The 24,730-nt window shown below is 39.6% G+C and overlaps 2 protein-coding genes across 3 annotated transcripts; one reads left to right on the forward strand and one right to left on the reverse strand.

The window, feature by feature from the left end:
• The first annotated feature begins 1,356 nt into the window (after window positions 1–1,356).
• Window positions 1,357–21,342, forward strand: LOC113299554 (sacsin-like). The gene is given in 20 exon segments (XM_026548588.1): window positions 1,357–1,859; window positions 2,011–2,737; window positions 3,937–5,260; window positions 5,263–5,332; window positions 5,334–6,421; window positions 6,424–6,660; window positions 6,663–6,902; window positions 6,905–7,690; window positions 7,693–8,078; window positions 8,080–9,920; window positions 11,025–12,541; window positions 12,711–12,974; window positions 13,139–13,359; window positions 14,231–14,502; window positions 15,134–18,176; window positions 18,258–18,390; window positions 18,646–19,169; window positions 19,261–20,175; window positions 20,301–20,480; window positions 20,822–21,342. Coding segments are annotated over 20 exon segments (14,325 nt in total). The 5' UTR covers window positions 1,357–1,500; the 3' UTR covers window positions 21,020–21,342.
• Window positions 21,258–24,730, reverse strand: LOC113299555 (photosystem II stability/assembly factor HCF136, chloroplastic-like). 2 transcript variants are annotated; one of them, XM_026548591.1, is made up of 9 exons: window positions 24,257–24,730; window positions 23,927–24,162; window positions 23,613–23,743; window positions 23,335–23,467; window positions 22,770–22,892; window positions 22,312–22,386; window positions 21,915–22,030; window positions 21,746–21,823; window positions 21,258–21,535 (listed from the first exon to the last, which is right to left on the reverse strand). In XM_026548591.1, the coding sequence occupies exons 1-8, from the start codon at window positions 24,621–24,623 to the stop codon at window positions 21,757–21,759; spliced, it is 1,248 nt and encodes a 415-aa protein (XP_026404376.1). In that variant the 5' UTR covers window positions 24,624–24,730; the 3' UTR covers window positions 21,258–21,535; window positions 21,746–21,756. The 2 variants fall into 2 exon arrangements, with proteins under 2 accessions (XP_026404376.1, XP_026404375.1); XM_026548590.1 differs by having other exon boundaries at window positions 21,274–21,535; window positions 21,738–21,823; window positions 24,257–24,729.

Genomic DNA, 24,730 nt, shown 5'->3' on the forward strand with positions numbered 1-24,730 from the left:
GTTGAGCCATTGCTCCGTAAAGATGAATCTATGCCAATAGGTTACATGATCTTATTGTGAGAATGGTAATGACTGTAAATCTCCAAAGTAGATGTCGTAATTGTCTTATATGCACCTATAAATTGAAAAGAGGCAATATAATTATATTTGAATCAAGGTGCTACCACATCGCTAACAGTGGGTCAAAAATGTAATGCCTTGATGTGGGTATCAACACTTCTTATGCTTTTCGTAGAGTTCTCCTTGCCTATCCGACTCTGAAGCAAGAGACGAGAAAACAAAATCCATGAGAATAAATACATAACAAGCTAAAAAGGATTTACATTTGGGATAATCTATCCAATTATGATGTTGATATTTGAATTTAGATTACGATTTCTGGGTAGAACTCCCAAGACATGATAATCATACAAATTAAAGGTATATTATTCACCATTAGTTAAGAGATAATGAATCAAAGGTGAAGTACCTGTAACAGACTAACGAATGCGGCTAATGATCCATATACCATGAGTATGATTCAAGTTTACCTAACCTGATTTGTACAAAAAATTATTCCTTCCTTCTAAGATTAAATCAAATCTTATTAATGCAAGTTTGTATCTTAGTGAAGATGATCGCGATACTTGATCTTTATGATTATTTTTTGTATTGTCAGATTATCATGAGATAGTTCTAAATCACCATTTATTTTGGTACTTGATTAGAAACATGATCTTATGAGGAAAATTTTGATGATCGATTCTTATCTTACATCTCCTTGCGAATTTATAAGAAAAATCCTTCTCTTTATGAAAAATGTCGCTTATATTGTTCTTTCCGGGAATGACATTAATGGGCGAGAGTTCAATTTAAACTTGTACTTGAACGCTACATCTTTGCAGGGAGTGCCTTGTGAAATTTTGAACAATTATTTTTGGATGGAAAACAATATAATGTATAAGTACTTTATAGATTCGGGATATCAAAATTATACAAGACGAGCCTAAATCAAGAAATAACCGTTCATGTCTTGTTTCCATCATAAAAGTGGAGATGATGGATTAATCTTAAAGGAGGGAAACAAAGAGGCTGACAAATTACTGTGTGATTTGCAATGTGGAGTTGCTAGATTTTGACTCATTACTAATGCCCACCATATCAATTTAACGGGCAATGCTGAGCCATCCCATAATGGACTCCTATGGACTCTCTCAGACCCGGGCAGGCATAGAGGACCTTCCGCCGCCAAGCAAAATTTACACCCCTATTTGTGGAAAAGCTAGGAAAAAATTGGGCGGAAATAATCAGTTCCTTGAATTATTTTGACATTGACCAATATTTCAACGTTTTATTTTTCATCGCAAAGAGTAAAAATTGGATATGGATTTTGGTATAAAAGAGTCGGTTGATAGAAAATCATCCTGAAAAACAAAAATTCTTTCGATTCAGTGGGGTTCGCTCTCGGATTAACGATGCTCAAATTTTCATGTTATTAGGGTTTCTATCCCCTGTTCTCTAATGGATTCCTTATTAGGAGAGACTCCATCATCATCATCAATTTTATTAGAAGATTTCGGTCAAAAAGTTGATCTAACAAGAAGAATTCGTGAAGTATTAATAAATTATCCAGAAGGAACAACAGTTTTAAAAGAACTGATTCAAAACGCTGATGATGCTGGTGCTACAAAAGTATGTTTATGTCTGGATCGTCGTGTTCATCGAGTTGACTCGTTATTGTCTCCTAAATTAGCTGAGTGGCAAGGTTCAGCTTTATTAGCTTTCAATAATGCTGAATTCACTGAAGATGATTTTGTTAGTATTTCAAGAATTGGTGATAGTAAGAAACAACAACAAGCTTGGAAAACTGGTCGTTTTGGGTAATTTTTTTAACTGCAACACTCTATATTTTGCTGTTGTTATTGTCTCATTACAGTGATGCATGTTTTTCAGTTCAATTTAGTGACATTGATGTCTTTTTGATTTCTTGAGTGTTATGCTTTATTGTTGATCAGTGTCTTTTATATGTAGGGTTGGGTTCAATTCGGTATACCATCTAACAGATTTGCCCTCTTTCGCGAGTGGTAAGTATGTTGTGTTATTTGATCCGCAAGGTGTTTATCTTCCAAATGTTTCAGCTGCGAATCCTGGAAAACGTATAGACTATGTTAGTTCTTCAGCCATATCACTTTATGAGGACCAGTTCTTTCCATATTGTGCCTTTGGATGTGACATGAAAAAACATTTTCCTGGCACTCTATTTCGTTTCCCTTTGAGGAATGCAGATCAGGCAGCTTCTAGTAAGCTCTCTAGGCAAGCATATTCGGAAGATGACATTTCTTCCATGTTTGTTCAACTTTATGAGGAAGGAGTTTTTACTTTGCTCTTTCTTAAAAGCGTACTTTCTGTTGAAATGTATGTATGGGAGGATGGGGTACCCGAGCCACGGAAGCTTTATTCTTGTGCTGTCAGGTCACAAAATGATGATACAATTTGGCACCGCCAGGCGTTACTTAGGATTTCTAACTCCCTTGATCCTGCAAAAAATGAAATGGATTCATATACTGTTGATTTCTTGAGTGAGGCAATTGCGGGGTCCAATGTTGAGAAGAGGATACACACATTTTTCATCGTGCAGACAATGGCGTCGACATCGAGTAGAATTGGTACTTTTGCTACTTCTGCTGCCAAAGAATATGATGTTCATTTACTGCCTTGGGCTTCAGTTGCAGCATGTATATCAGATTCGTTGTCTGAGGTAACAGTCAATATGTCATATGAATTTTCTGTCTCACATTAACTACTGCTTTTAGAGTGGAAAGTGCTTATTAATGAATTACACAGTCATATTTTAAAATATTTGACCTTGCATGATACATTGCTTATGCATTATCATAATTCTCAGTAAACTTTGAATTCCCAGTTTGGCAACAGTAATTACATGAAGGATTGTGATATATATCAAAAAAGAGAAAAGCTTAGGGGTCTCTATCTGGTAACTTAAATCAGGTTTTATCAACTGATCTATTAGTTTATGATTGGTATCCCCTCCACGTTTGACAAAATGATAATATCTTAACTTTAATTTCATATGAAACAAGAGAAACAATTGCAAGAAGTAACAAGAAAAGAGATACTGATATTAAGAATTCACCAAAAAAGAGAAAGAGGAAATTTTGGGGATGTCCTCATCATTCATGAGGTTTTGATAGTGAATGTGATCCTCCCTCTCTATCGCATGGTCCTCACCCATCCCGAGGTTTTACATAATGCATTTAGTGCATTTGAGAAACCATGGGATCACTGTGACCTTCAGCCGTGTTGTACCTTCTCATTGTCTAATTAAATTTATTAGGATTTCCAGTTTTTCTCTTGAGATATCTGACTCTTTGTTGAATCCCAATGTTGTAAACTGTACATTCTAAAAAGTTAACTCAACTCGACTTCAATGTTCTGAATTAATTTTCGCATACATACATATAAAACCAGAGTTAAACTTATCTGTACACATGAATCTACTTCAGTTAATACAGGAAGCGACCCTATTTCAATTTGGCACTTGAAACCACTAGAAAAAACACTTAATTATTAATAAAAAATATAGTAACAGGAACTAATCCAGAGATGTCACATTTTGAAACCATTCAATAGCATACTAGCTGAAGGCTTACAGAGCATAGACCTGTAAAGACTCGTTTTCCAATATTCTAACCTCGCCCTAAAAATATTAAGAATAACTTTGATTGTACGTATTGTGTAGTGGTCTGAAAATATCTTGCCTCATATCGTTTTACCTTGATTCATGTGTCCTTACTGCATCACTATGCACTTGATCTCTATTTTGTATTCCTGTGGTTTCTCTTTTAAGATAATGAACCAGTAGCTCCAGGTATCTCGACTTCCATGGTCGCATCAGTAAACTCTATTAATGGGTTTTGATTTAATATGGTTTAACAGGCTGATTTTCTTAAGCATGGACGGGCATTCTGCTTTCTTCCACTTCCTGTAAGAACTGGATTGTCTGTGCAAGTGAATGGTTACTTTGAGGTTTCCTCTAACCGAAGAAGTATATGGTACGGAGCCGACATGGACCGAGGTGGAAAGCTTCGTTCCGACTGGAACAGGCTTCTACTGGAAGATGTTGTGGCTCCTGCCTACAAAAATTTACTGCTTGGTGCACGGGATTTACTCGGTTCAACCAAGTTTTACTATTCTCTATGGCCTTGTGGTTCTTTTGAAGAGCCCTGGAAACTTTTGGTGGAGGAGGTTTATAAGATTATAGGTAATAGTCCAGTATTATACTCAGATCTTGATGGTGGAAAGTGGGTATCGCCAACTGAAGCTTTTCTTCATGACGAGGAGTTTACTAAATCAAAGGAACTTGGTGAAGCCCTGTTACTGTTAGGAATGCCAATTGTTCATTTACACAATCCCCTGATTGACATACTTTTGAGATATAGTTCAGGTTTCCGGCAAAGAGTAGTTACTCCTGAAACAGTACGTCATTTTATTAAGGCCTGCGGAATATTGATTTCCTCAAGCAGATTAACCAAGTTGGTTTTGTTGGACTATTGTCTTCAAGATTTGATTGATGCTGATGTTGTTAGGCACGCAAGCGGCCTGCCATTGCTACCTCTGGCAAGTGGTGAGTTTGGATCATTTTCTGAAAGCTCCCACCGGATTTCTTATTTCATCTGCAATGAATTGGAATATATGCTGCTTCAGAAAATTCCTGATAGATTAATTGATCAAAATATTCCTTCCCACATACTGAGCAGACTTTCAGCTATTGCTAAGTGTTCAAATGCCAATATTTGTTTCTTTAATATTCATTTATTGCTTCAGTTACTCCCTCGATTTGTTCCTGCCGATTGGCAGTATAAAAGCCGAGTTCGGTGGGAACCGGAGTCTTGTTCGAATCATCCAGCAGCGTCATGGTTTGTGAGTTTTTGGCAGTATCTACGTGAAAAGTGTGATAATTTATCTATATTTGGTGATTGGCCCATCTTGCCATCCACTTCGGGGCACCTTTATCGAGCTTCTAGACAATCAAAACTGATTGATGCAGCGAAGTTGTCTGATACAATAGGAGCTCTCCTTGTTAAAATTGGCTGCAAGATTTTAAACCCTGATTATGGTGTTCAGCACCAGGAGTTATCTCTTTATGTGTATGACGCCAATGGAGCAGGTGTTTTGGATGCAATTTTTGATGTTATTTCGATGGAACAAAGTCTCCTTCAACCGTCCTTCGAAAACGTTGGAGATAATGAGAAGAATGAGCTTGTCTGTTTCTTCTCGACCGAAAATGGTATGTCAGAGATTCAATAACTGATTCTCATATAGTTACTGCAAAAGGTTACCTATTTTAAAGTTTATGGTGGACGTTCTTCTGAAGCTGATCAGTTTTCTGACTTGGTAAATCCTCAAAAGTACTTGCCACCTAAGGATGTTCCTTCATATCTGTTGGGAGGTGAGTTCATTCAGAGCTCATGCGATATTGAAGATGAAATTTTATTAAGACATTATGGAGTTGCTCGAATGGGGAAGACTGATTTTTACAAAACTAAGGTACTCAATAGAATCAATGAATTGCTGCCAGAGGTTCGTGACAGTACCATGCTTTCTGTTCTTAGAGATCTACCGCAATTGTGTGTGGAAGACGCATCTTTCAGGGAAATATTGAGAAAATTGGAATTCATTCCAACTCTAAGCGGTGCTTTAAAGTGTCCACACCTGCTATATGATCCTCGTAATGAGGAATTATACTCTCTTCTAGAAGATTCCGACAGTTTTCCGGTGGGTGTATTTGAAGAGTCTGTTATTCTTGACATGCTGCAAGGTTTGGGCCTTAGGACATCTGTGTCTCCTGAGACAGTCATAGAAAGTGCACGTCAAATTGAGTTGTTTAGGGACACTGATCAACGAAAGGCAAATGCAAGAGGCAAGGTGCTTCTCTCATACCTTGAAGTGCATGCATCAAAATGGTTGTTAAATCCGCAAAGTGATGCCCAAAGAATGATGAATAGAACATTGTCACGAGCTGCGATGGTATTCAAGTCTCGCAACTCAGAACCTGATCTAAATAAATTTTGGAATGATCTTAAAATGATCTGCTGGTGCCCTGTTTTGGTCTCTTCTCCTTATCAGAGTTTACCCTGGCCTTCGGCTTCATCCATGGTTGCTCCCCCAAAGCTTGTCAGGTTACGTTCAGATTTGTGGCTTGTTTCTGCAAGCATGCGTATACTTGATGGTGAATGCTCATCAACAACTTTAGCATGTAGCTTAGGTTGGTCTTCTCCACCTGGTGGTAGCGTCATCGCTGCCCAACTACTTGAGCTTGGGAAGAATAATGAACTTGTAACAGATCAGGTGCTCCGCCAGGAACTTGCTTTGGCTATGCCAAGGATATATTCTATATTGTCGGCTATGATCGGTTCAGATGAGAAATTGTAAAAGCTATTCTGGAAGGATGTCGTTGGATTTGGGTTGGAGATGGGTTTGCAATCTCGGATGAAGTTGTCCTGAATGGACCTCTTCATCTGGCACCTTACATACGTGTAATTCCTGTTGATTTAGCTGTATTCAAGGCATTATTTTTAGAACTTGGAATACGGGAATTCTTGAAGCCCACTGATTATGCTAACATTCTTTTCAGAATGGCTACACGAAGAGGCTCAACTCCTTGAACTCGGATGAAGTTAGAGCAGCGTTATTAGTTGTGCAGCATCTTGCGGAAGTTCAATTTCAGGATCAGCAAGTTCAAGTATATCTGCCCGATATTTCATCCCAACTTTATCCTGCAACCAGTCTTGTTTATAATGATGCTCCATGGTTGCTAAGCTCTGAAAATGCTGAAAGTGGATACACAAATGCATCCAGTGTTGGTCTTAGTACAAATAGAGATGTTCACAAATTTGTGCACGGGAAATATCAAATGATGTTGCAGAAAAGCTCGGCGTATGCTCCCTTCGTAGACTATTGCTTGCTGAGAGTGCTGACTCGATGAATTTAAGCTTATCAGGGGCAGCTGAAGCTTTTGGTCAGCATGAAGCTTTGACGACAAGGCTCAAGCATATAGTTGAAATGTATGCGGATGGCCCAGGGATTCTCTTTGAGCTGGTTCAGAATGCGGAGGATGCAGGAGCATCTGAGGTGGCATTTCTCTTGGATAAAACTCAATATGGGACATCATCTGTTCTGTCTCCAGAGATGGGAGAGTGGCAAGGGCCAGCACTCTATTGTTTCAACTCGTCTATTTTTAGTGCAAAAGATCTTTATGCCATCTCGAGAATCGGCCAAGATAGCAAACTTGAGAAGCCTTTTGCAATTGGAAGGTTTGGTCTTGGATTCAATTGTGTTTATCACTTCACAGATATTCCAGGCTTTGTTTCTGGAGAAAATATTGTGATGTTTGATCCTCATGCCTCTCATCTTCCTGGGATCTCTCCATCCCACCCTGGATTACGAATCAAATTCGCTGGGAGAAGAATCTTAGAACAGTTTCCAGATCAATTTTCTCCTTTCTTACACTTTGGCTGTGACTTGCAGCAGCCATTTCCTGGCACTCTCTTCCGCTTTCCTCTCAGAAGCGAAAATGCTGCTTCACGGAGTTTAATAAAAAGAGAAAAATATGCACCCGAAGATGTTCTATCACTTTTCTCTTCTTTCTCTGAAGTTGTCTCCGAGACCCTTCTCTTTCTTCGTAATGTGAAACCATCTCTATTTTTGTGAAAGAGGGGGCTGGTCATGACATGCAGCTTCTTCATCGTGTAGAGAGAAATCACATTACTGGGCCCGAAGTCGATTCCCATCCACAGCATAGTTTGCTTGGCTTCATCCATGGAAAGCATAATGGACTGGATAGGAATCAGTTTCTTAACAAATTGAGTAAAACCCCTGAATCAGATTTACCATGGAACATTCAGAAGATTGTGGTGACTGAACGAGATACTTCTGGTGATAAATCACATTTCTGGGTGATGAGTGAATGTTTAGGAGGTGGAAATGCGAAAAAAGTTACTCCTCTAGGAAACAATTCTCACAATTTTATCCCGTGGGCTTGTGTAGCAGCTTACTTGCATACTGTGAATTTGAGTGGCATAAAGGATGAATAGCTCTAATGTTGGGACAGAAGATGGCACTATTCAGGATGGTTCACTTCAAGTTTCACAAGACTTATCGCAGTATAGAAGGAATTTCGATGGTCGAGCCTTTTGCTTTTTGCCTCTACCAATTAATACCGGTCTTCCAATACATGTTAATGCCTATTTTGAGTTATCATCGAACAGGAGGGATATTTGGTTTGGAAATGACATGGCAGGGGGTGGAAAAGTGCGTTCAGACTGGAATAAATACCTCCTTGAAGATGTTGTTGCTCCTGCTTATGGTCGGTTGCTCGAAAAGGTAGGGTCGGAGATAGGCTTATGTGATTTGTTCTCTTCACTTTGGCCAGTAGCGAGCATGGTAGAGCCATGGGCATCCATGGTTCGGAAACTCTACATGTCCGTGTGTGATCTTGGTCTACGTGTTTTACACACAGAAGCTAGAGGTGGCCAGTGGATCTCCACAAAGCAAGCAATTTTTCCTGATTTTTCTTTCTCCAAAGCAGAGGAGCTATTGGAAGCATTATCTGATGCAGGGTTGCCTCTCGTTCGTGTTTCCAAGACAGTTGTAGATAAGTTTAAGGAGGCTTACCCATCATTGCATTTCCTTACACCTCAGTTGCTAAGGACATTGTTGACTAGAAGAAAGCGTGGGTTTAAGAACAGGAGCGCAATGATCTTGACACTTGAATATTGCTTATATGATATTAATGTACCCGTCCAGAGTGATACTTTGCTTGGTTTGCCCTTGGTTCCTCTTGCAAATGGTTTGTTTACAACATTCAGCAGGAAGGGGGAAGGTGAAAGAATTTTTGTAACAACTTGTGAAAATGAGTACGGTCTTCTCAGGGACTTAGTTCCACATCTTCTTGTTGATAGCAGTATTTCTGAAGGAGTACAGAAGAAGCTATGTGACATTGGTCGAAATGGGGATTCAAATATCTCCTTGTTGTCGTGTAAATCCCTTGAAGAGCTATTTCCCAGGATAATGCCACCTGAGTGGCAGAATTCTAAACAAGTATCTTGGACTCCAGGCCACCAAGGTCAACCAAGCATAGAATGGATGAGGTTGTTATGGAGCTATTTTACTTCATCTTGTGATGACCTTTCAATGTTCTCCAAGTGGCCTATACTTCCAGTGGGGAACAATTGCCTATTGCAACTTGTCAGAAATTCAAATGTGATCGAAGAAGATGGGTGGAGTGAAAACATGTCTTCATTGTTGCAGAAACTAGGTTGTTTCTTCTTGAGATCGGACTTTCCAATAGATCATCCCCAATTGAAGGATTTTGTGCAAGGTCCAACTGCAAGTGGTGTATTAAATGCTTTACTTGCAGTATCTGGTGAGTCGCATGATATCGGAAGATTGTTCAGTGATGCGTCAGAAGGAGAATTGCACGAACTTCGTAGTTTCATTCTCCAGACCAAATGGTTCTCTGGCGGCCAAATGAATCAGAAGCACATTTATTTGCTAAAACGGCTCCCTATGTTTGAGTCGTACAAAAGTAGAAAACTTGTTGCTTTGAGTAATCCTACCAAGTGGATCAAACCCGAAGGTGTGCATGAAGAGCTATTAACTGAAGCATTCGTTCGCATGGAATCTGAAAAGGATAAAACTATTCTTGAAAGCTACCTTGAAGTTAGAGAACCTGCAAGGGCTGAATTTTACAAGGATTATGTTCTTAACCGGATGTCAGAATTCGTTACACAACCAGTAGCTCTTTCTGCCATATTACATGATGTGAAGCTTCTGATTAAGGAGGATCCTTCGATCAGAACAGTGCTTTTGCAAACTCCTTTCGTTTTAGCTGCCAACGGGTCCTGGCAACATCCTTCTAGGTATGCTACTTTAATTGATTTCCTCATCAATACGTTTCTGTTTAATATACTTCGTAAAAGTAGTCATAGAGATCCTTCGTACTCTCGTAAAACTTATAACATCTACTATTTGCTTATGCTGTGACGGTATCAGACTCTTGCTCTATATCTTACTACTTTGTTCCTTAAATTATCCAACTAATGGCGGAGGTCCTATTGACCTTTCCTTTTCCTCTCTCTTCATGCTGTCCCTGTCAAATTCATGTTTAGGGTTGCATATTGCAAATTGTAAATTTTGCGTAAGGGTTTGTTTCAATGGTTTTCCAGCCTGCATTATAGTTTACAATCTCCATTCAAGGTATTCCAAGTACAGTGGTTACCTAACTTCTATCTCTCAGTCTTAGGATTTGCTATGTATGTTCTAAAAACATTTCCCCTGCATACTCATAAGCGGAGTAGGAAGAGAATGCCTTGATATGTAGCGGCGGTGGTTCATTTTCACCAGAGATGTTTCTGGTGCAAAGTCCTCCAACGTCAACCTCGTAGAAAATGAAAAACTAGTGTCGGATGGTAGAGTATATAGTCTAGGAGTAGGAGGTGTTGTTAAAGATCATCATGGAATTATGTAATATTATTGGCCATTTGCCCAACATATTCGTTTATAAGATCGTGTTATTTGATGTGATTTCTATTGACTTGCCCTTCATGTACACCACCACTTTCTATGTTAGTGGTCTCATTTTGTAAGAAATGGTTACCCCTCTTGTCTTGAGGCTTATTATCAATATCGTTTGATGAATGAAAAAGTTAATGAATTAGGGAGCATTTGATGAATGAAAAAGTTAATGAATTAGGGAGTATTCTGTAAGGCCAGAGTTCCCTGAAAATTGGCTTTTTGTATATTCTTTACACTTCTGCACAAGTGGCAGCACAATGATTTAAATGAAAAGTTTTGTGTTGCATCCTTCTGTATAGCTTTTTGAATGTCTGTAAGGTTCGCATTCCTCTGATTCTGTTATTTTCCATTCCCAAATCTGTTTCCACCTGAAGCATAAATTGTACAGATATATTTGTGTTTTTTGACTAAATATATTTCGTCTTTACTCTTGATATTATTCGTTGCAGGTTATATGATCCTCGTGTTCCAGAGCTACAGAAGGTGCTTCATAAAGAAGCTTTCTTTCCTTCCGATAAGTTCTTAGATACTGAGACTCTTGAGACTCTGATTGATCTGGGCCTTAATACGACATTGGGACTTGGTGGTTTGCTTGATAGTGCTAGGTCAGTTTCAATGTTGTATGATTCAGGGGATTTGGAGGCATTTAATTGGGGTAGGAGGTTACTTTCTTGCCTAGATATGATGGGATGTTATCGCTCCAGAGAGGAGGAAGGAGAATGCAACTGTGACAGAGTCAGCAACTCCGCATTCTTCGATGACAATAATGTACATGATGACGTTGTCGAAAATGACTACTTGACAATTGCTTCTAAAAAGAACTGCTGCAGACAGGATCTTGAGGTTCAATTGGGTGCAATCATCCACGAAATTCCAGATGAAAACTTTTGGTCCGAAATGAAAATTATCTCGTGGTGCCCCGTCTATGTTGATCCACCCCAGAAAGGTCTTCCCTGGTTTAGATCCAAGCATCAGATAGCAGCTCCAGTCGACGTGAGACCGAAGTCACAAATGTGGTTGATGTCATCTATGATGCGGATACTAGATGGTGAATGCTGCTCGAAATACCTGATGCAAAAACTTGGCTGGCTGGATCGTCCTAATGTTGGTGTTCTATCCACCCAATTGGTTGAGCTATCCAACTCCTATAACCAACTCAAGCTGCTAGGTGTACACGAACCTGAACTTGATGCTGTGCTGCAGATCCAAATGCCTAAACTTTACTCTAAATTGCAGGAATTTGTTGGTACTGATGACTTCACAATTTTAAAATCTGCAGTCAATGGGGTTACCTGTGTTTGGATTGGGGACAATTTCATATCTCCAGAGGCACTTGCATATGACTCACCTGTTAAATTCCACCCTTACTTGTATGCTGTCCCGTCTGAGTTGTCAGAGTTCAGAGAGTTGCTGTCAGCATTAGGTGTCAGATCAACTTTTGATGCTGCGGACTACGTGAACGTTTTACACCGTTTACAGCGTGACCTCAAGGGGTTACCACTGTCATCTGAGCAATTGAGTTTTGTTCATTGTGTCTTGGAAGCAGTTGCAGACTGTTATGCAGATAAACCCTTGTTGGAAACTTCTAGTAGTCCATTATTACTTCCAGATTCATTTGGAGTTCTAATGTCTGCAATGGATCTTGTGTATAATGATGCACCATGGATGGAGAAGAATAGTAATCTTGCCTCGAAACATTTTCTACATCCAAGTATTAGCAATGACCTGGCAAGCAGATTAGGGGTCCAGTCACTTCGCTGCCTTTCATTAGTTGATGAGGAAATGATAAAGGATCTGCCGTGCATGGATTACCCGAGAATAAGTGGACTTCTGTCGTTATATGGAAACAATGATTTTTTGTTGTTTGATTTGCTCGAGTTAGCGGACTGCTGCAAAGCAAGGAAGCTGCACCTCATATTTGATAAGAGAGAACACTCTCGTCAGTCTTTGCTCCAGCACAATCTAGGTAATCAATTTTCGTTGTTTGATTGTTTATATGGTTTATTTTCGATGTCCCACAACTGGTACATATTTTTTTGCGCATCATGACTTGTACGGGATTACCCTTTATGTTCTATTCCCTTTTTTTTGGCTCCATCCAAAACATGCTTCTTTGAATCGTGTAAATGGTTCAGGTGAATTTCAGGGGCCTGCTGTTGTTGCTGTCCTAGATGGGGCCACCTTGAACCAGGAAGAAGTCAGCAGTCTCCAACTCCTTCCTCCATGGCGGTTGTGGGGCAATACACTAAATTATGGTTTAGGGCTTCTCAGCTGTTATTTCATATGTGATCTTCCCGCAGTTGTTTCCAGTGGGCACTTTTACATGTTTGACCCTCATGGCAAGGCTCTCACTGCTCCATCAAGTAATGGCCCCTCTGCCAAAATGTTCTCTTTGAGAGGTAATTTAATTCTTGTTTCTGCGTATTTTTCTTGCTTTTGCACACTTAACGGTAGTTCTCAACCATATGCTTAGCTCACTTAATAAGCCTTGCATGGAAAGAGTCACATTTCAAAAATATTTTATATTATATCTAGACTAAAATATTTAGCCTGTCCATTTCAGGTACTGGCTTGACCGAGCGGTTCCGTGATCAATTCAATCCAATGCTTATTGATCAAAATATGCCGTGGTCATCTTCAGATTCTACAATTATCCGCATGCCTCTATCATCTGATTGCATGAAAGATGGACTAGAGGATGGGTCAAAGAGAGTAAAACAAATTTTTGATAGATTTGTAGCGCAGGCATCTACCAGTCTTCTGTTCTTGAAGTCTGTATTCCAGGTAGAAATAGTCTGAATTGGTGCTTACTCCTTGGTCTGACCATTGCACTTACTTTCTACCTTGTCGCTTTGACTTACATAACTTGAACAGTAGTCCAATCGGATTTCCTGTCTTGCATTTTGGGAATAGATGTTCAAACTTTTACGCTGGTCATCAGCCCTTGGTTCGGCTAGTTGAGTCTATCAGAGAATTTAGTGTTGTCCGTTCCTCTCTCGTGCCTCATCCAATGTCCTACACTCTTTTCTATCCACACTCCATTTCCACACTTAGAAATTGCTGACATAATCTTACTTGGGATTCCCCCCCTAGTAGTATTGCTTGATGCAACCAAATCTCACTTTCTGAGGCTGGTTGACCTAGTATCTGTGTTCTATAGATCAGAAAAAAAGGTAATGCTGGTTCATTTTGAACTTTTTTAGGGAGCTATATTGGTGCACTTGTTTGTATAGTGCATGTCACAAACTAGATATTAGGAGGAAGAAGACAAATCATTTTCGTACGGAGAAAATTGCTAGATCAAATACTTAGTGACATCTCTATCACAAACACAAGACACTCAAGTCGCAGTACTATGCCGGTATACATATATGCAATATATATCCCTCTTTTTTTTTTGAACTAATGGGAATTCATTCTCTGTTACCTCTCTGATTAGGCATCCCCTCTATTACTTAATGCACATAAAATTGCTTCCAATCAACAATATGTAATTAGAAAAGGCTCGAGAAAGTCAGATGATTAACCTCTCCGATCTGATTTACAATCTTTAACTAGCTTTGGGTCGTGAATATTTGTTAACAAATTTTTCTAAGTGATTTTTAAACATTTTAACACTGATTTTGTTTTCTATATGTGAAATCAATCATTTCAGGTGACTCTATCAACTTGGGAGGAGGGAAGTTTGCAACCAGTACAGGATTACTCTGTTTGTATTGATCCTATGTTAGCGACTGTTAGAAATCCTTTCTCGGAAAAGAAGTGGAGAAAATTTCAAATATCGAGGTTGTTTAGCAGCTCAAACACATCAATCAAAGTACACACTATAGATGTCCACCTGCTCGAAGGAGAAACCAAAGTTGTTGACAAATGGATCGTTGTCCTAAGCCTGGGTTCCGGACAGACCAGAAATATGGCCCTTGATAGGTACGTCTCATGATAATTAATTTGCAATAAGGTATAGGTGGGTACCGGGTGGTTTGATTGCTTATTTATATGCAATAAGGTATAGGTTCTCTTTTTAGGGTTAGGCAAAACGATGGCAAACCTATATGCACGTTATCATGCTCTATGTTGGGTTTTGAATACTGTACCGTATAACTTACCTTACACGATATTAGGTTTAATTCTTTCACTTTATTATTTAATGCTCTATTTTCTGCCAGTCTTATGCGTAGTGGGTAATACTTCTGTCTTGCTTTGATGTTGTATAACCTATTTTGACTGCCGACAAAGTGCATCTTTCTCAAGCTCCATGGTTGTACAAGTTACTTTTAGACTGTACAGTAGGGTGGTGTTTGTATCTACCAAAAGGCAACAACGTTCGTATGATATTATTCAGGTTGTGATTCAATTGGATGGTTCACACTTCTTGAAAGTCCCTCTTTAAACGTTTCTTATCCAAGATTTTACTTGATACCTAATAAAACAATTACATTAATGGGACTTGTATATCTATTTTCTAGGTCATTTTTCTTTTTCAGTCTTCACAAATTCATGACTAAGTTGTTTAGTTTAGTCAATTTGGCTAACCACTTGATGAGCCACAACTTTGCAGGCGATATCTGGCTTACAACTTGACACCCGTTGCTGGAGTTGCAGCCCACATATCAAGAAATGGACGGCCAGCTGATGCGCATTCTTCCAGCTGCATTTTGTCTCCTCTTCCTCTCTCTAAAGATCTTAACATACCTGTCACGGCTCTTGGATGTTTCCTCGTGCGTCATAATGGAGGTCGTTATTTATTCAAGTACCAAACAGTTAAGGCCTCACTAGGACCACAACTTGATGCTGGAAATCAGTTGATAGAAGCTTGGAACAGAGAGTTGATGAGTTGTGTTCGTGATTCATATGTTGAAATGGTGTTGGAAATGCAAAGATTAAGAAGGGAACCTTCAAATTCTACTCTCGACCCAGGTGCAGTACGTGCAGTTAGCTCAGTTATGCAAGCTTACGGGGATCGAATTTATGCATTCTGGCCAAGGTCCAAACAGAGCTCTTGTCCAAGTAACCAATCCGCTGTCTTTTCAAGTAATCCAAATCCATTGGATGTGGTGGAAACAGATTGGGAATGTTTAATCAAACAAGTGATAAGGCCTTTCTATACCCGTCTCGTTGACCTTCCTGTCTGGCAACTATACTCTGGTCAATTGGTAAAGGCTGAAGAAGGTATGTTTCTTGCTCAACATGGGAATGAAACGGGTGATAATTCGCCGCCGTCTTCCGTTTTTAATTATATCAAGGAACACTATCCTGTTTTTTTGGTGCCATGGGAATTGGTGAGTGAAATTCAAGCTGTAGGAGTTACAGTGAGAGAAATCAGACCTAAGATGGTACGGAGTCTCCTTAAGGCCTCTTCAACATCTTTTTCTCTCCCATCAGTTGAGACGTACATAGATGTGCTTGAGTATTGTTTATCTGATATCGAACTTAACCTTGATGCTTCAAGTGGTCAAGATACTCAGAACTCTCATACTAGGATGGCCGTCCTTGAGGGTAACAGTTCTACTACTCTATCAAATTCAAGCCTGCAAGGGTCTAGTAGGGTATCCACCCAGAGTGTGGAGAATCCAGGTGGCGACCCGTTGGAGATAGTGACTACTTTTGGTAGGGCACTATTTGATTTTGGCCGGGGAGTGGTTGAAGATATTGGTAGAGCTGGAGGGCCTTTAGTTCAAAGGAACACCATTTCTGGTAGTGGTAGCAGTAGAAATCCTGATCCAAGGTATGCACCTATAGCTGCTGAGATAAAAGGCTTACTTTGTCCAACTGCAACAAGCAATTTCGCAAAGCTAGGGATTGTTGAACTTTGGGTCGGGAGTAAGGAGCAGCAAACACTAATGCTCCCGTTACAAGCAAAATTTATCCACCCAGAATGCTTAAGAAGATCGGTTATCTCTGAGATTTTTTTCAATGAGAACATCCAAATGTTCTTGAAATTGCAGAGTTTCTCCCATCGGTTGTTGGCGAATAACATGAAGTCGCTTTTTGTTGAAAACTGGGTAAACCATGTGATGAATTCAAGTAAGGCTCCATGGTTTTCATGGGAGAGCGGTACAAATTCAGATGGTGCAGGGGGTCCTTCTCCTGAATGGATACGACTCTTTTGGAAAAGTTTTAATGGCTCATCACCAGACCTTTCACTTTTCTCTGATTGGCCCCTTATCCCTGCATTTCTTGGTAGGCCAGTGTTATGCCGTGTTCGGGAGAATCATTTGATTTTTATACCACCACTAGTTACGGATCCAACATCAGTAAATGATGTGTCAGCACCATATACAGGAGGAACCGAGGAAGCAGGGTTGACGGGTGATGATACTTCTGGAACTAGGTTAATCCAATCCTACATATCTGCATTCGAACTAACCAACTCAAGATTTCCCTGGTTGTCATCGTTGCTCAACCAGTGCAACGTACCTGTATATGACACATCGTTCCTAGAGTGTGCTCCTCCATGTAATTGTTTCCCCAGTCCGGGACATTCTCTAGGAAAAGTGGTTGTTACCAAGCTACTTGCTTCTAAACGTTCTGAGTATTTCGTTGAACCGGCTTTCTCTGTGGCTACAGATCGCGACAATTTGTTTAACCTTTTTGCCATGGATTCTGCTTCATCCAGTGGGTCAACATATACTAGGGAAGAGATTGATTTGCTAAGGGCTCTCCCTATTTATAGAACTGTTCTGGGTTCATATACTCGATTGCATGATCAGGGCCAGTGTATTATTACTCCGAGCTCCTTCTTTAAGCCATCTGATGACCGTTGCTTGTGTAGTTCAACTGATTCAAGTAGAAGTCTATTTCATGCCCTAGGGGTCCCTGAATTACATGATCAAGAAGTGCTTGTGAAGTTTGCATTGCCTGGTTTTGAGGAAAAAGCTCAAGAAGAGCAGGAGGATATCTTGATTTATCTATATACCAATTGGCAGGATCTTGAGCTAGATTCAAATGTAGTCAGTGTGCTGAAAGAGACTAAGCTTGTAAGAAATGCAAGTGGGACCTGTGAAGAACTATTTAAGCCCCAAAATCTGCTGGATCCTAGTGATTCTCTATTGATGTCGGTATTCGCCGAGGACAGAAATAGATTTCCCGGCGAGAGGTTCACTTCAGATGGATGGCTTCAGATTTTAAGGAAAACTGGTCTTAGGACATCCACAGAAGCAGATGTAATACTTGAATGTGCGAGAAAAGTTGAGCATCTTGGAGATAATTGCATGAGAGCTTTAGAAGAGCCTGATAATTTTGAGGCTGATCTTTCCAGTTCCAAGAATGAAATTTCTGTGGAAATATGGTCTTTAGCTGTATCAGTTGTCCAAAATATATTTCTGAACTTCGCTGTATTGTATAACAATAACTTCTGCAAGCAACTTAGTCAAATTGCATTTATACCTTCAGAGAGAGGGTTCCCTTCTATTGGTGGTAAGAAAGGTGGAAAGAGAGTACTTTGTTCTTATAATGAAGCTATTCTACTGAAGGATTGGCCTCTTGGATGGAGTAGTGCTCCCATTCTAGCCAGTCAGAATGTTGTTCCACCTGAGTACGCTTGGGGAGCACTTCATTTAAGGAGCCCACCAGCCTTTACGACAGTGTTAAGGCATTTGGAGGTAAAACATTTTGGCCTTCGCATGTTCATTTTGCTCTCCAACGATACTCAAATAATTTACTAATTTAGTCCACATGCCTAGATTGTTGGGAAGAATGGCGGGGAGGATACTCTTGCTCATTGGCCAACAGTTTCAGGGATGATGACTGTGGAGGAAGCTTCTCTTGAGATCTTGAGGTATCTAGACAAAATTTGGAGTTCCCTCTCTGCTTCAGGTCAGTTCCTCATATAATCCGTTTATTTGCTCTAGTAAACTTCTTTCTTGTTGCGGATTGGCCGTCTACTTGAAGTATCTCCTTAACATTGCACTCTCTTTAATAAATTCCCATGCTCATTTGCAAACTTTGTTGTGTCACCGCAGCATTTGACACTTCTCAGAACATGGAAGAGACTTCTTTTGCTTTGGAGGTTATTTTTGTAAAAAAATTGATTTATTCTTACCTTTTGAACTCCTTCACTGTGTTTGACAGATATATTGGCGTTGAAGGAATTGGCATTTGTACCAGTTGCAAACGGCACACGTTTGGTTACCGCAAACTGTCTTTTCGCGCGTTTGGCAATAAACCTCTCACCGTTTGCGTTTGAACTTCCTAGTCTCTATCTGCCATTCATGAAGGTTCTTAAAGACCTTGGGATTCAGGAAGCTTTCTCTCTTACTTGTGCAAGGGATCTCCTATTGAATATCCAGAAAGCGTGTGGGTACCAGCGTCTAAATCCAAATGAACTCCGAGCTGTGATGGAGGTTTTGCAGTTTGTCTGTGATGCAATAGTCCGGGCAGAGAAGGGAGATGAGTCCAGCTACATATCTGAAGCAGTAGTACCAGATGATGGCTGTCGACTTGTTGTAGCAAGATCTTGTGTTTATATTGATTCTTTTGGATCTCGGTTCATCAGGAGCATAGATATTTCCAGGATAAGGTTCGTTCACCCAGATCTTCCTGAAAGAATATGTACAGGGTTGGGCATTCAAAGGCTATCTGACGTAGTCGTGGAGGTCTCTCTCTCTCTCTCTCTCTCTCTCTCTCTCTCTCTCTCTCTCATTCTGGATATCTTGGTCAGAACTTGATTCTCTAATTTTATTGCAGGAGCTGGATGAAACTCAAGAATTAGAGTTTTTGGATCAAATTGGATCAGTTTCATTAACAACAATTAAGGAGAAGCTCTCAAGCAGGTCTTTTCAGTCAGCGGTGTGGAAAATTGTAAATAGCACCGCCGGTTTCACTCCTGCATCTGAGGCCCTGGATTTGGAGCAAATACAAAGATTACTGGAATCTGTTGCAGAGAAATTGCAATTTGTTAGGTTCCTCTATACTCGTTATATGTTACTTCCAAGATCTTTGGATGTCACACGCGTGAATAAGGAATTCATTATTCCTCAATGGGAGGACGGATTGAGACATCGTTCTTTTAACTATGTTGACCAATCAAAAACTCGTGCTTTAGTTGCTGAACCTCCTTATTATATTTCTGTGTTTGATGTTATTGCAATTGCCGTGAGTCAAATAATTGGCTCAGTAAACCCTTTACCCATTGGATCATTATTTTCCACTCCAGTTGGCTCAGAGCAAGCAATTGTAGATGCACTTAAACTTGGATCTGATAGAAGAGAGAATGAGCTTGGGGATAAAAGTAGTCTATTGGTTGGTAGAGATTTAGTGCCGCAGGATGCTCGTCAGGTGCAATTCCATCCACTGAGACCTTTCTATAGTGGAGAGGTAGTGGCGTGGAGGACAGGAAAGGATGGAGACAAATTGAAGTATGGTAGGGTTCCAGAGGATGTCAGGCCATCAGCAGGTCAAGCACTTTACAGGTTTAAGGTAGAAACAGCTCCAGGGGAAACCCAACTTCTTCTCTCTTCTCATATTTTCTCTTTCAAAAGCATATCAATGGCAAATGAAGTTTCATCTTCAACATTGCTGGACGACCATAAAATGGAAAATGAGAACCTGAATCAGGCTGAGGTGCACGGTGCTGGAACTAGCAATACAAGTTCCTCTAAGGTATGTACCTTTTGACCGGATGACGTCTACTTTTGGCGTGTTGATCTTGCTTCAATTACCTCAAAAAGTATAGAGTAAAGAAAGATCAGGAGTTTCATTACTGAGCTATTTCTCTTCCTTCTCAGCAGCCAGCTACGGATCACAATTATGGACGAGTTTCTCCAGCAGAACTAGTGCAGGCAGTCAATGAAATGCTCTCTGCAGCTGGAATCAACATGAATGCTGAGAAGCAGTCCCTTCTCCAAAAATCCTTAACTCTACAAGAACAACTCAAAGAGTCTCAAGCTGCACTTCTTCTCGAGCAGGTTTGATTCTTATTCTCAAGTAATTGGAGAATGATTTTCAGATAGTAACTTTTGCTAAATGTGGATATATTCATCATGTTTTAGATTTCAAAAAAATATGGCTTTTAAATCTAAAAGCTTTTCTTAATAAAAGAGAATTTCCAGAGAGCTGTGGAGAACATACACATCTTAGGCCATACTAGAGAAGCCAATTTACTTTTTCCATACCAAGATACCCTGTTGTTCCAAGGATTCTTCGAAAGACCTTTCGTGAAATCGAGTTCAATAAATTCGTTGTTTCAGGGTCTTTTATCCCTTTTTTCATCAACATAAGTTTTCTGAGGGTGGAACAAATTTTGCAGGAAAAGGCTGACAGCGCTGCTAAAGAAGCTGAAACAGCAAAATCAGCATGGATGTGTCGGGTGTGTTTGAGCACAGAGGTCGATATAACTATAGTTCCTTGTGGTCATGTTCTATGTCGAAGATGTTCATCTGCTGTTTCTAGATGCCCTTTCTGTCGACTCCAAGTGTCGAAAACTCTGAAAATTTTCAGGCCCTGAGAGCCCTTTAAAGCTTCTCATCCAATTGATCAGACTATTAGTCTTCTAGGAATCAACTAGATATAGTGGGGTTCTGCATTGGAGTATGCTAATCATACCTGATGATACACCTGTGCCTTCTGGTTTTCACAGTGCCTCTCACAGTATATGCGTCAAGAGAGGAGGGAGGAGTAAATGGATTTGATCAGAGCAGAACCCTAATTGTACTCTATACCGTAGTACAGATCTGAGGAGTTAGCCCAATGTAAATTCAATTATGTGAATAGTATTGCATTTAGGTAAAGAATTTTATGATGTTGGGAGTAGATACCAAAAAAAAAAATTACATATAGTTGCACAACACAAATTCAAGTTTTGAGACTTCAAAGTTTTTTAATACAAGAAAGGGCTCATACTTGATTACATGTCTCAGATAGAAGTAGTCTTTGTAAAGTTTTTCAGTTGCATTCTCCTGTATGTAGGGGATAACTCTATTAGACAGCAGTTGCATCACAAAACTAAACATGATTGCCAAACCTGTGCCAACAGAAAAATCGTAAGTTTGCAAAATGAATTTCAACAGAAATATCATAATGTAATCTCAATTGGTCAAGCCATTGAATAACTGGACCCACATTCTTCTCAAGGAGTGTGTAGGAACACGGTACACATGACATTATCTTGGTGTTCATGACGATACAACAAAGAAGGTATTATGTATAGGGAAGAGAGGAATTACAGGCGTACTTAAAGGCCGGTCATCCTAGATACCGAAGCAAGACGCCATCATTTCCTAGGACAAACCCCTGGTTATCATTGATAAACCTGCAACGACATATGTAAGTATTCTTTCTATGCACAGATAGAGGTGTTTTTGTAAAAGTTAGATCCACCCCATGCTAAGGATGCAACTTACTTCACTGAGTAGAGATTTGCTGCAATATTATCTGCTGCCTTATCTCGGACCCATGTTTTGCCACCGTTGTTGGTCCTTAGAAGAACTCCACTACCACCGGCTGCCCAAGCCTCATCCTGACACCATCAAATAACATAGATTACTAAGTGCTAAAAGGCATTCGTTGGTAGCTAAATCTTTGATCGGTTAATTTTCGGAAACTTGCTCCATGCACAAGAGCTGCACATTAACCGTGTATCTGGATAACACGATTGATGATGCTGTTGCTGCATGGGTCATGTAGTTTCTGTGACCCTAATTTCATGACCACATTTAGGTGTGGAATCTTTGTTTTCTGTGATTAGAGTTTTAAATGTTTTAGCGTTGTGTTGATGTCAGCAAAGAAGGCAGGGTTTACCTTTGAGCGAAACCCAACATCAAGAATACCAAAACCTCGACTCTGTACTTGAACTTCTTCAAAATCCTCCGTTATCTGTTAAATGGAACAACCCCATCAAAATTGTGATGATGATAGACTAATAAAGAAATCATATAGAATGAAACAAGAAAGAGAAAACAAAGCAAGAAGAGAAACATTTAATGCGCTTCAGTTGACCTTGTCCCCCAATGGGTGACACTTGCAAGACGGGAAAGTTGTGCCTGAACTTTGCATGCTCGTATAACGGGGATTGAAAAACTCAACACTTATGCAAAGTGCCCAGCACTTTTACTCATGGTGTTATAGAGAATCCAAAGGTAAATGGTTTGAAAGATTGGTTTCAGAATTCAGATATGACAAGATTGCAAAAGAATCTACAATACATGAATCTAAAAATACGAGGTATAAATTCAGTCGACCAGAAAGGATGTTTTTACCCCTGTGCCTTTGCTGAGATAAAGTCCCCCACCACGTGCCAGAAGCCAAAGACCACCATCAGCTCTCCATCCCATGTTCTGAATCCTCCTTGCAACTGCTCTATTATGTGGCTGCCAGTATGGCTGCACCATGAATAAACAGGAGTAGTTAGTTGCTGTAAAGGAAAAAAAAACTGGACGGTTTTCATTGGTAATATGGCAACATACCAACATGAATGGTTTCTTTCACAATCAAACTACAATCCAGTTAAGGAAATAAAAACAACTTCTAAGCAGTAGAATGGTGAGAAGATGAACTGACAATTAGAGGCGTTCCTAGTAAACTATAGGAAGGCCTTTTAAAGCCAGTTAGTTATAGGATGGTTTGGAGTACAAAGAATGTTCAACAATTCCATAGTTCATTTGGACCTTGCAAAATTAACCCATGCAAGTCGAGGAAATAGGTAATTCAGATATATAAGAGTTACTATTTTTGTTTCGTTTCTTTAGGTTAAAGTCATCAATACCAGTTCCAATCATTCATAACAAAACTAGAAAAAACTTCAACAGTTTCAAAGAGGCTGACCTGCCCAGGCTCCCAAGTAAGGTAGAAGTTACCACGGCTTGATACAGCAACATAGTTTCCATCAGGAGAGCGGTTCACTGTATTAAAAGTTCCGGTGTAGTAACTTGCACCACTAATTCCGCTGGAAACTGTTCTGCAAAAACACCAACAAAAGTAGCTTTCAGCTTTTGTGGGCATATGGCATGAGTTAATTATGACATTCTCATAGTTCTAAAATGTAATGTAACTACTATTAAGCACACACCAAAACTCACGGCATTATTCCGAAAAAAAGTCACCTGTTAAGAGTGGCCGAGACGGTCTCTTGAACGGCAGCCTTCCAATTGTACCCTTTGTTTGATGTAACATAGATAGCACCTTCATCAGTAACCATTTCAGCGCTCGTATCATCTGTCGCCTTTATATAAACCTACATACTCGTGGCATAATCATCAAGTTTAGCTTCAAAAATTGAAATCTACTGATGCTTGAACTTCATACACCAAGTAACATGACAGTGGCAAGTGTGACAAACTATTCTTTTGAGAGTAATAAAATGTGACAAACTATTCTTGCAATCTGCATTATAAATAAAATATTAAATTCAACTTACAATATCTCCAGGAAGTTGAGAACTTAAAGGAATTCGCTTCCAGTTTTCGCCAGCATCATCAGTATATAGCAAAATGGAAGGCTTTCCAACAATCCATCCTTCTTTACCTCTGAAACTAATTGAATTAAATCTGTAATTAAAATCTTCATCTTCAGCAGAAGCAATTGAACGTGGAAGCCAAGTATTCCCTCCATCTTTAGTCTCCAATATAGTCTGTCTTGTCCCCAACAAAAAACCTACCAAACACAATAACAAAATCAGTAAATTCAATATGAAAAACAGCTGAATTAGACTAAGAAACAAACTAAAAAACCCATTTCTCTAACATACCATGATTGCGGTCATCGGGAACGAAGGCGATATCGAGAAGAACAACACCAGGATCAATAGGAAGGTAAACTCTTTCCCATTCAGAAAGAGGGGGTTCTTCAGATTTAGCTGGTTGTTCAAATCCAATCAGAGAAGATAAAGAAACAGAAAGTAAAGCTGTTTCAGTTATTAATTGTCTTCTATTTAAACAATGAATTTTTTGTTGTTGTTGTGAATTTGATGATGATGATGATGAAGATGAATTAGCTTTAGCAATAGTGGGAAAGAATCGAGTTTGTTGAGAAAATCTTGAATAATTCTTCAAAGAAGAAGAAGGTTTGAGAAGAATAATTGGATTTGAATAATCAGATAATTGTAGAGTCACCATTGCTGTTGAAATTATACTACAAGTGAACTCGTTTTCTTCTCTGTACTTTTTCTCTATCTCTTATCTCTCTCCAGAGTGTAAACTGCTTCGCGGGCGTTTTGGAGCTT

The sequence above is a fragment of the Papaver somniferum genome, chromosome 7, assembly GCF_003573695.1.
Source record: "Papaver somniferum cultivar HN1 chromosome 7, ASM357369v1, whole genome shotgun sequence".
Lineage (NCBI taxonomy): Eukaryota > Viridiplantae > Streptophyta > Magnoliopsida > Ranunculales > Papaveraceae > Papaver > Papaver somniferum.